Source organism: Aptenodytes forsteri, unplaced genomic scaffold, assembly GCF_000699145.1.
Source record: "Aptenodytes forsteri isolate BGI_AS27 unplaced genomic scaffold, ASM69914v1 Scaffold61, whole genome shotgun sequence".
NCBI classification, from domain to species: Eukaryota; Metazoa; Chordata; class Aves; order Sphenisciformes; family Spheniscidae; genus Aptenodytes; species Aptenodytes forsteri.
In genome coordinates this window covers 890,204-901,356 of record NW_008794443.1, presented here as the reverse complement: position 1 = coordinate 901,356, position 11,153 = coordinate 890,204, and the positions used below count along the sequence as shown (strand labels likewise).

The 11,153-nt window shown below is 56.6% G+C and overlaps 2 protein-coding genes across 2 annotated transcripts in view; both read right to left on the bottom strand.

Annotated features, from left to right (window-relative positions):
* Positions 1-891: 891 nt before the first annotated feature.
* Positions 892-3,405, bottom strand: KLHDC7A (kelch domain containing 7A). Its single transcript, XM_009289746.1, has 2 exons — positions 3,026-3,405; positions 892-2,674 (listed from the first exon to the last, which is right to left on the bottom strand). Exons 1-2 carry the CDS (start codon positions 3,403-3,405, stop codon positions 892-894), a joined length of 2,163 nt encoding a protein of 720 aa, XP_009288021.1.
* A 5,394-nt stretch (positions 3,406-8,799) lies between these two features.
* IGSF21 (immunoglobin superfamily member 21) overlaps positions 8,800-11,153 on the bottom strand; it is a 32,730-nt gene continuing 30,376 nt past the window's right edge. Inside the window, 5 exon segments of the mRNA XM_009289745.1 lie at positions 8,800-8,873; positions 9,243-9,281; positions 9,379-9,571; positions 9,796-9,881; positions 10,733-10,759. Of these exon segments, the coding sequence (XP_009288020.1) occupies positions 8,800-8,873; positions 9,243-9,281; positions 9,379-9,571; positions 9,796-9,881; positions 10,733-10,759 (419 nt within the window).

Sequence of the window (11,153 nt, the reverse complement as noted above, 5' to 3'; positions counted from 1 at the left end):
GGCCCTGCTTTGCTTTTGGTTGTCTCCTCAGAGACGTTGTTTGTGCAGTAATTAGTGATGTAAAACATGCATCAGCCTCTTTGTTCCCATTAGGCTTGGCTACGGCTTAAAATGATGCGCAACAGTAGCCCGTGGTTAATTTTACCAAATGTTCACTTTAATTTCATTTAAGACCAGCTGTCTACAAATCTATAGTGCCTATTTACATCGTGTGCATATAAATATATATATATTATTCTGTGCTGAGGATAAGGCAACAGATAACAAGGCACTGGTAGGAGCAGTGCACCCTCTGGCCCCAGTCTTCTACAAATCTATAGTGCCTATTTACATCGGCATATAAATATATATATATTATTCTGTGCTGAGGATAAGGCAACAGATAACAGCCTCCAACCCCGGGGGTCAAGTCTGAAGGCTCAATGTTGGCTTGATGCTGATGGGGCTGATGTTTGGGTGATACCTCCTTAGGGATCAAACCTCCCTGCTGTGTTCCTCCACCCTAAAATCCCCTGTGTGTTGCGTGTCCAGGTCAATATTAAACACCTGGTGTGTAAAGCAGCTACTTATCGGGCAGCGCACAGCTGGGAGCCTGCAGCGAGTCGTGGTTTATTTGCATCTGAGCAAGCAAGCCTTTGTTTAAATACCTCTAAGCAAACAAGTCCACCCAGCTCCTGCTTTGCTCTTCCTTGTGTCTTCAAGGTTGGATTTACTGGCAGTATCCGTGGGGACTGGTAGGATGCCTGCTTGATGTATGGGTAACTTTGTCCTGGTAGCGTTGGTCCCATGCTGCATGGTCCAATGTGGGCTGGTGGCTTCTTCTACCAGCTTTCACCATCGTGTCACGTCTGAGCCACCACCGCTGTTACGTGAGACCCCAGCATGGATCCCTCAAACCTGTGTTTGCGCCGTCCCTCCCTCCGGCAGCACCAAGACGGCTGGGAGGAGGCTGCCGCGGGGCGACGGGAAGGGCTGCAGCTCCTTGGTCCCAAAGCGTGGTGAGATGTGGTCGGCCAAGAAACGTATGTGGAAGTGCCGGCCGACACAGTGGACCAGGCTGCCCACCACGGCACACTGAAAGCCGGATGGCTCGGGCATGGCATAAGTGGCACACTCATACCATAGCTTGGCCTTGGCGCTGCAGCGGTAGACGCCAATGCCCGTGCTGCGGTGGAAGTCAAAGCGGTAGATGAAGCCGTTGGCGCTCACCATCTCGGCCAACCTGTCCTTGCCACCACTGGCCGGGCTGACGCTCCAGCTGTCCGAGCGGGCGGTGTAACGCAGCAGCACGTAGCGCAAGGTGCCCCCCGTCACGTAGATCTCCCCATCGCACACTGTGGCCGTGTGGGCCACGGCGAAGGTGTCGTGGGGCAGGGGTGCGGTGAAGGTCCAGCGGTCCTGCCGGGGGTCGTAGCGCTCCACCGTGTAGAGGCACTCGCCGCCGATGGCATAGAGGTGGCCATCCAAGGCCACGAGCTTGCAGTGTGGCCGTGCTTGGTTCAGGGGGCAGATCTCCCTCCAGATGTTGGTCAGGGGGTCGTAGCAGAAGACACGGTTGGAGGGTCTCTGCATCCGGCCTGTGCCCTCGCAGCCAGCCACCACGAAGAGGTAGTTGAACATGCTGCACATGGCGCACCCCTGGGAGACCACCTCCGGCGGCACGTGGCAGAGGTGATGCCAGCAGTCCCCTCCATCATCGTAGTAGCAGAGGCGGCTGGTGTGGAAGCCAGGCTCCTGCACGTTGATGTCCGCCACGGCCACATACATCTTCCCCTTCATCCTCCGCCGCAGAATGAGCTCCCGCTCGCCAGCGTTGAGGTGGCCATAGATGGAGGGTGTCCTCAGCACCTGCAGGTAGTTGTCGCTCATCACCTTGTAGGCGGCCTCCTGGAGGTGGCCAAGCTTCTGTGCCTTGGCTGTGCAGAGGACCTCATAGCAGTTCCCCAGGTCCAGGTGGGTGGGTGGTGGCATTTGGAAGAGGTCAGCACTGGCCACTAGCCCTGGCTGGGGGCTTGCAGGCGGCGTGCCAGCTGGCGCTGTGACCCTAAACCCCTCCATGGGCAGCTGGAGGTGGGGGCTGTCGGCGATCTGGAGGATGCTGTCCTTGCGCCCAGGAGATGGTGGCTCAGGGGAGATCTCCAAGCTCCCCGTAGGTGGTGGAACTGTGGAGGAGGTGGTGGGATCTCGTGTTGCTGAAGCTGGGCCCAGCTCCTGGGTTGCAAAGCTCTGCAGCTCTTCATTGACCCGCTCCGAGCTGTGGCGCCGGGATGTTCCCAGAGGGATGTAGGGGAAAGACCTCTTCTTCAATACCGACTGGGAGATGGACTGGACGTAGTAGTCATAGACTTTGCCTTTAAGGCCGGGGACCAGCTGCCCAGCCCCATCCTTCACCCGCCGCTCAGCGATGTAGTTCTCCTCCACCTGGATCTTCGCGACCGAGGAGAAAGAGTAGGAAGCGTCCGACCCCGCATTGCTCGCCATCATCGTTAGCCCCAGGTCCGAGGTGACACTGAGGGTCTGGATCGTCCCCCCGCACCCCTTGGCCTCCCGGCTCATGCCTCCGCCAGCCAAATCCTGCTCTGTGCTCTGGGCCTGTCCATCACCTGCCATCTGGGAATTAGCAATCCCGGGGGAAAGCCCGGTGCTTGGGGCAAGTGTGCCCTCCTCCCCGTGGCTGCTCAGTGTTTCAGCCGCGTCCCCAGGGTCATAAGAGCTCAGTTTGCTTCCTGGCTCGCTTCCTGGCTTGCTTGCTGGCTCGCTTGCGAGCTCACTTCCCGGCTCACTTCCTAGCTCACTTCCCAGCTCACTTCCCGGCTCGCTTCCTGGCTCGCTTGCCAGCTCACTTCCCAGCTTCTTTCCTGGCTCACTTTCTGGCTTGTTTGCCAGCTCACTTCCTGGCTCACTTCCTGGCTCAATTCCTGGCTCGATTTCTGGCTCGCTTCCCGACTTACTTCCCAGCTTGCTTCCCGGCTCACTTCCCAGCTCGCTTCCTCGCCTGGCCATCCCCACTCTTCCGCAAGTCAACCCCAGTTCAGAAACTATCTTCTCTCCTTCCTCCTCCTCCTCATCCCTCGGCAGACTTCGATCCCCCCGGGGAGGTGTGCGCCGTGTCCCAGGGACGCTCACTTGACCGCTCGCTTGTACATCCCCACCATCCTTCCTCGCCTCCTCACCAAACACCCTCCTCCGTCGCAGACCCACCGCACCGTCCCCATCTCCGTCCCGGGCAGCGTTTTCCCTCTGCTCTCCTCCCGCATCGGCCGGCAGGATTTTGTCCCTGGCAAGCGAGCAGGACTTATAAAACCTGTACGCCAAAGTCAGGAGGAGCAGAGCGGCGGCGGAGAGGACCAGCTTGCCGGCCAGCTGCATGTCGGACTGCCAGGGCAGGGTTACTCGCTGGGGCATTTTTCCATGCCGGGAATGCGGAGAAGCCGATTAATGATTGCTGAGCGAGCCCGGAGCGTGGAGCTGAAGGTTTGGGGCAAGGTGACTTTGAGCAGGCAAAGCTGGCAGGAGGTTTCCGGACAAGCTTTGCGTGTTTGGGCTGGGCTGGGCTCTGGGGAAAAGGTGCAGCCCAGAGCTGGCAGCACAGAGCCGGCTTTATTAGCCTGGTAAACAGAGAGGCTCAGAGAAAAGCAAAAGGAAGCACAAAAGGAGGAAAAGTATCTCCTGCGAGCAGCCCGATGGTGCTGCCTCCCCGTTTCTTTTGCTATTTAAGAGGGATCACGCAATGGAAGGGGAAAATAAGTTGTTTCATCCAGGAAAGGTCCCTGGGTGCAGGCACAGGGAAGGGAGGGAGAAGCAGCCCAATGCCGGGCAGACCTTTGGTCCGACACTGAGCAGCTGCTCCGCAGCAGAGGCGGGTGACTAATTCGGTAGCCTTCGTTTGTGGCATGCTGGCTAACGAAGGGTGACGGGAAATAGCCCGAAATCTGCTGGGGTCTCTTTGAGGCCAGCCTGGAAATGGCAGCGGAATTAAAAGCTGGCGGCAGAAGCGCTGGAGGCTTTAGGAGGGGGAAAAATCTGGCACCAAAGAGCAAATAAAGGCAGGAGTGAAACTGCAGCTGGTGGCCGTGGCGTTCAGAGACCTGCATCCATGTGAACGGGGAGAGGGATGAACTAAGGAAAGTGAACGAAAGCATTGGGACCAGGAAGAAATTTGGGATGGGAAGGGATGGGAGAGATGCGAGTCGTCATTTCAAAGTGATGTGCTGCTGCGTGTGGGATGTCTGCGGGGACTGGAGTCGCTGTGGGGAAACTGAGGCACAGAGGATGCCAGACAGTGTCATGCTTGCTTCCTTCTCCCCCTGGAAATATGCTGATGATGTGTCTGGTTCTGATCTGAATTTCAAAGGTTTAGGGGAATTGTCATTCCCCGTCGTCCCCGAGGCAGCCAGGTCCCCCTGTCTGGACCGTGGTGGGGGGAGAGGAGGGGGCCTGGGGAATGGCATCCCTCCGCAGCCCCCGCTAAGCGGGCTGAATTCAAAGGGATAAAATTAATTTCCTTTTTCCCAAGGGGAAAGTCTTGCATGCTGAGAGATGCATAAAGAAATGAGGCCCTATGAGGCAGCAAAGAAACAGCCAAAATGTGGGTGGGGGTGGGTGGCTGCTTCTGTTTATATGCAGGGATTCGCTCCCCACTAACTTGGTCCTGATCCACTGGGATTTGCCAGAGAAATGAACCCAGGTGATGCTAAAACAACTCCTTGTACGAAGTGTGGGTGTGGTGGGTCCCAACTGCATGGGTCATGGGTCCATGCGGTGGGATGAGGTCTCGCCATGGGTCTTTAATGGGTGGTGGGTGCTCGTGAACTCACGCACGGCGTCCCAGCCTCCCAAACCACCTCCTGTGCCGCAGCTGATCTTCACCAGACGTTGCACAACCTCGGGCACTGCCTTTTGTCATGGGGAGGAACCTCCTTGGGGCACATTCCTCACCATTACCAGCATCTGCAAGCACCGAGATGCCCTCCCTGCCAATGCTGAGATGCTGCTTTTCGCCTGATGGCTTCACACGGGGACCACGGTGGTGCTGAAGGGCAGGGGGGTGGTTGTATATCTGTCGCTAGACTTGCCGTGGATGCCCGTTAGGTGGAGGACCGCGTGCTAAATCGCATAATATTTATATGTATATATAGAAAGAGGATGGAAAGGAAGCAGAGGGGCAAACTCCCCATGCTGGCTTGGCAGTCGGGGACCCCTGTGCACATCCCTGCTGTGAATGGGGAGAGCCCGCCAGCGGCTTTTAGGGGGATGTTTGGGACGTTGTCACCTTGTATGGGTGCAGCGTGAGGAAATGCAGCAAAGAGCCTGGGGGAATGAGGATATTTAGATTAAGAACTGGACTGATGCATCCTGCTTGGTTGCATCTTGAGCTTGGGCCAGGGGCCAAAACAACACCAGCCAAAACCCACCCAGCCGCTGCCCTCCATCCTATTTGGCATGGGGACCCAAAATCCATCGTTGGGGAGCTTGGTCCGGCCAAAAACTCAGGGAAGGCGTATCCCTCCTGCCTGCAAATGCAGAGGGTCCCGAAGCCGAGGCTGGAGTTGGGGTAATGGGGATGTGCATCGAGACTGGGCACGTGTTTCAGGGCTTGGCTAATTGGCAAAGGGTCTGGCCACCCATGCGTGGCCATGACCCCGGGTTTCTTCATCTCTCACTGCCGCAGTTTTTAAGCTGCAGGTAGATCTGCAAAGATCCTTGCATTTGTGAGCTGGGAAGTATGAATTATGCATGCGCTTGGTGGCCCTGTGAACCCGGCCACGGCAGTAACTGTGCCCGGTAATGAGGTGGGGAAGGCTGGGGAAGCACCGAGCAAAGCCCACCATCACTCCTGCCGGCATTCCCAGCCCCGTCAAGCCGGAGCATCCCTGGTTTTGTGCCCCCCATCCTAATATCCCAAAGGGCTGGGGGGCTTGGATGTGGCACATCCTTGAGAGATGCAGGGCTGGGCTGCCAAAAGCCCGACTCTGGGTGCGTGCCAGGATAAGCGCCGTTATCCTCGTCATCGGTGGGGTTTTATGGACCTTGGGAGGGCGAAACACGGAGCGCAGAGGGAGGCGAGGGTGTTTTTTGGCAGGCAGCGTGCTCTGGGTGCTGTTGCCTTCACAAATGGCAGGAGGGGGGGGACCAGAGCCCGACTGTCGAGCTTGAGCTGCCAGGGATGATGTCAGGAAGGAGGATCCCCATGGCAAAAAGGCAGGTCCGACGTATAAATGTTATTTATCTATGCCTTGTGGTAAGGAGGACGAGCGGCAGCGTAAGGGAGCAGGGGATGCGGCCATGGCGTCTCCGAGCAGCGGTGACGTCTCGGCACTTGTGACTCTAATTGAACGTAATTGCCTCCTCCAAATTTTGCTAAAACCTTTTCAAAGTCCCCTGAAATTAGGGAACATCGATAACGCCGCTCCTTGGGGTTTTCAGCTCGCGTCATCCCTAAGAAGCACAATTAATTTTTTACAAGCTAATCATATCTCTTAGGCAGGTTGTCAGCTGCGGATCTGTCATCTCTCATCAATAATGAAACAGCCTGAGCAGCTCTTTCCCCCTCCAGCCTCCTGCATTATTCACTGCCAGGTCCTCAAACAACGGTGTGTGTGGTAGGGGGGAGCCAGGGATTTAATTGATGTCCTTTGTAATTACCTGTAGGAAGGTGGATGGGGATGGGGAGGCAGGGCTGGTAGGTGGTGGGTGAAGGATGGGAGGGGCAGGAGGTGAAGGCAGGGTCCAGCATGGCATGGGAAGTTTTCTTTGGATCATTGCTTTGGTGGGGTGGCATCTCTCTGCGTCCCTCGCCTTGGGGGCACTTTGGGAAAGCAGGCAGCGTCTCTGCCCAAAACGAGGAGAGACTCCCGTGTCCCCTCGGTCATCTCTTTGGCTGTACTGGTGCTGAGAAGGTCCCATCCTATAGCCTGATCCATCACCATGGGAAAGAGCTAAGCATCCTGAATGCACACAGAGGGGTGGTTTTGAGATGCGGGATCTCTGAGCCCACCGGTCCTCTCCCAACCGCTGGACAGGGAGGTCACGTCACTCTTGAGATGGCACCATGTGGAGCTGGTTGATGATGGCACTGCCTCTCTAATGTTCCTCATTTCCATGGTTCCGGGCTAAAACCGCCACATTTGCATTTAAATGGAGGTTTGGGCATCTGTAAATCCTCATTTTTCGAAGTGAGAAGGCCTAATGGTTGTTTAATCACGTTGGGATGAGACCCTGGAGCATCTCCAATCCAGCAAGGAGGGCGAGGAGCATCCGCGCCATGGTCGGGGGTTTTGCTGCCTGCTCAGTAGCATGGGGGTAAATGGAGTGACATGGATTTCCCTAAAAAATAAAGGTTTCCCTAAAAAATTACGGTTCCCATCTCGCCCAGGGAGGTACAATGGGCTGGAGCAGTGAAAGTGGTCGGGGAGAGAGCCGAGGGGGGGGGAGTGTTGGTTCAGGCAGCTGGTCCAAAGGGATCCGGGTGCTCAGATGCTGTTGCTTTGGGATGAACGCGGAGCCGCTGATCCTCCTACATCCCAGCCAGCCCCGGTCTGTCCCTGCATTGCCGCCAGCCCAAATGATTGCGTATGGGAAGAAACTCCTGAGCTGCCCTGTATTTGTTCAGCTCCTTTGAGGCTGGGAAATCGCTCGGAGCGAAGTTGGCAACGGAGCATGGTAGGGACTGAATCTGCTTAATAATAATTAATCATAATAGTAATAATAATGCTTAGCACTCGTACACGGCTTTGGAAAGATGAAGCGCTGCACGGCTGCTGGCTAATCCTCTAGGATTAAGAGTTCCCGGAGGAAAAGGCAGGGAAGCACCCCATCCTCGGGCTCCTCTCCCCCTGCATCCGCTCCCCAGGGATTCTGGCCCAGGCCAGATGCTCTTGGGGCACCGCGGGGAGGCAAAGCAGCCAGGCAAACCGCCGGCATCCCCCAGCACTGCGCAGGATTGGGGCAAAACCACCTGTGTTTTGCAAAGAGCTGTCCTGCAGCAGGATTAACACCTTACCCAAGCGGCACGGGGTACCGTAGGAATGGCCAGGATCTGGCCGTGCTGCACCGTTATCTGTTTCCACGGCGACAGTTAGCCAAGAGGGATGGGGAGGGTGGCACGGACCAAACGTGGGCGCAGCGCTTTAAACTCGGCTGGTGCCTCCGTGCCGGCACTGCCCGACGGGACGCATGCTGCCTGCTCATGTGTGAGCGCTGACATTTTGGGTCGGGAACTGCCTGTCATTAGAGATTGACCATCCAGCCCCCCAGGACAAGTGCACGGCTCCCGTCTTCCAGCACAGCCGATTTGCCCCAACCAAGGTGCCGGGATATAAGGCCAGTGATCTGCGGCTTTCGGGCTCCCAGCGCCGCCGTCCGTGTGTAGGACTCGCCCCCAACGTCCCTCATGCCGGGGACACGTACGGTCCCTATCCTGGGGAGCTGAGACCTGGAGCAGCTCGGTGCAGTGGGAATGTTGTAAATGGATTTTTCCAGGGGAAATCTGGCCCTTGCATAATAGGCACACCCCCCCCCAAGACCTTGCAAAGCCTCTGGGTACCCCAAAATGGTTCTGGATACCCCAGCACAAGGCAAAACATTAAGCACAGCCTTCTACCGGGGGAGATTTTTCTTTTTCCTTTTAATTAAATTGTCTGAGGAAGCCAAGACACAGACAGAAAGAGACCGAGACTGTAAATAGTATAGAAAAAAAAAAAAAAGAGAGTGAGAGAACCGATTGACGGAGGTGTAAATGCCAGGTGGAGCCGTATGGAGGAAGAGGAGGAGGAGGAGGAAGAAGAGGCACGTGAAGCTTCACGTTAGCTCCAGGATCACTGTTAGGGTGAGCGCCAAAACTAGTCTGAAGCCGCAGTGGCCGGTAAGTGAACCTAGGCAGGAGGAGAAAAGGGATGGGGAGTTTAGGGAGCCGCATCTCGCTGCTTGGGTTTAAAGCAGGATGGGGTCACCACCTTTTTTTGGGGGGGATCCCCCTCCTAAACTTCTATGGAGCTTGTGTGGGGTGGGCAGCAGGTCAGGGATGCTGCAGGGAGCATCCACAGGGCCCCTTTTGGTGCAAGGACATCCCTGCTGCCAAGGGCAAGGGCTTGGGATGAGGCAAGGAGAGATGCTCAAGGGCTTGGGGCCATGCAAGGAGAGACGGCCAAGGGCTTGGGGCAATGCAAGGAGGGATGGTCTCTGCACAGTCCTTCCCTCCCTGGGGGGTTTCGGGTCAAAATACCAGTCCCACCACCACTCACCATTGGAGTCCTCTGTTCCTCTGGGAATATTTGGGTTTTCTAATGGGAAAGAAGTAGCAGAGAGACAGTTTTATTGGGGAGGGGAAATGAGTGAGGATTTGTAGAGGGAGGGGTGACCCCCACGGTGCTGCCATACCGAAAACGATGAGCCGGGTGTGGGTGTCGGTGGACCCCAGGGGGTTCTGGGCGGTGCAGCGGTACATGGAGCCGTTGAGCTCGGCCGGCACCCGCTCCAGCACCAGCTCCTTGCCATCATGTTCGGTGCTGCCGTCGAGGAGCCGGCTCCCCACTCGGGTCCAGGTGAAGAGGGGCTCGGGGAAGACTTCATTCTGTGGGGAGATGGGGGGCTGTGAGATGGGTTTAGGGGGTAAGCCCTGCCTCACGCCTGGAGCAAGGACGGGGTACAGCCAAAATGCCCAGGGGTGCACCAGTGTAGGGACCATGATGCAACCCAAGGCCACCAAGCCAACCCCATAAAGTGCTGGTGTGGATGCAAGGTTGTCCATTGGCACGGCATCGCCCCACGGCGATGGGGATGGACGGGGATGCTGACCTGGAAGCCCTGCACCAAGATTCGCACGGTGTCTCCGACGCGGGCTCTTGTTGGGGTCATCATGATCTTCGGGCCCTTGGGAGCAACTGCGAGAGAAGGGGACAAGAAGGGCCATCAGCCAAGCGAGGGGTTCCCGGTGCCGGTGGGTGCCCTTGGCCAGGATTAATAATGGTTTGATGAACGGTTGTGGCGAGGGGGCGGCACAGCCTGTGCCAGCTGCGGGGGGGGGCTGATGGCTCAGTGATTGATGGACAGGCTGACGGACGTCCAAATGATTGATAGACAGGTAGGCAAGGATTCCGCAAGCAGATGAACGGGAAGACTGTGAGATTGATAGACAACTGTAATGGGCTGCATTGATGGTGAAGGACATATTTCCTAATCAAACCCCTCTCTGCTCAGGAACAGGGGTCAAGAGGGGTCAGGTTGGTTTGAAGCCATGGAGATGGGCACCTCAGAAAAGCCTCCCCAGGACAAGGTGGCCTCGGTGAGTCACGCACAAGTGCTGTTAGCATGGGAGACAGCCACAAATCCCTGCTGGCACAAAACGCCAAGTACAGCCCTGTAAAGAGGAGGGGGACTCCTTCTCCCCACACCAGACTTGGGTGCTCTTGCCTGGTGCATTGAGGGGAGAAGCAGTGGTGCAGCCAGCCATGGCAGGGTGACACCACGCCAGGTCTGCTCTTTGCCCCCAGCTGGCTTCGGAGTTGCGTGGATGTCCCTCCTGGGCCACAGGTGGGATGGGACAGCCCCAGGAGCTGCCTGGGCTTTGCATGGAAGGAGCCTTTTGCAGGCTCCAAGGGGAAAATGGGCAAGAGGGAGGTTGTGCTTTGCCAAAAATAGGTGTCTCAGCCTTTATGTATTCAAGCGCTGCCATGGATGGGACAGGCTGAGCCTTGACATCACCCCACCATGTCACAAAGGGACAAACAGCCACCTGAAAGCACATCGGTCTGCAGTGGTGGACACTGGCCCCTGGAAAGGGCATCCACGCCTCAGGGTGCTCTGCACAAACACGCGCCAGACACCACAGCTGTGCACCTGGACTGCAATATCCATGAAAGATCCGGCCCTCCACTGCTGGAGCAGGGGTGATGGGCTGCAGGTGATTACACCATGCTATGGTTTGTATTGAAAGATAGCTTTCTGTACCAAAGCAAGTGGTTTGTCTTGTCAATGCGGCTTTTATTGAGAGTATATATAGTGTATATACACTATTTTTATATATATAGGGAGGAGGTTAATGGGGGATCTGCTGTGATGGTGCCAAAAACCTGGGTGTGTGTGGGGATGGTGGTGGGGCACCCAGTGAGGCGCATAGGCTGGAGGCATCTTAGGGGGTGAGGAGGGCTGTGGAT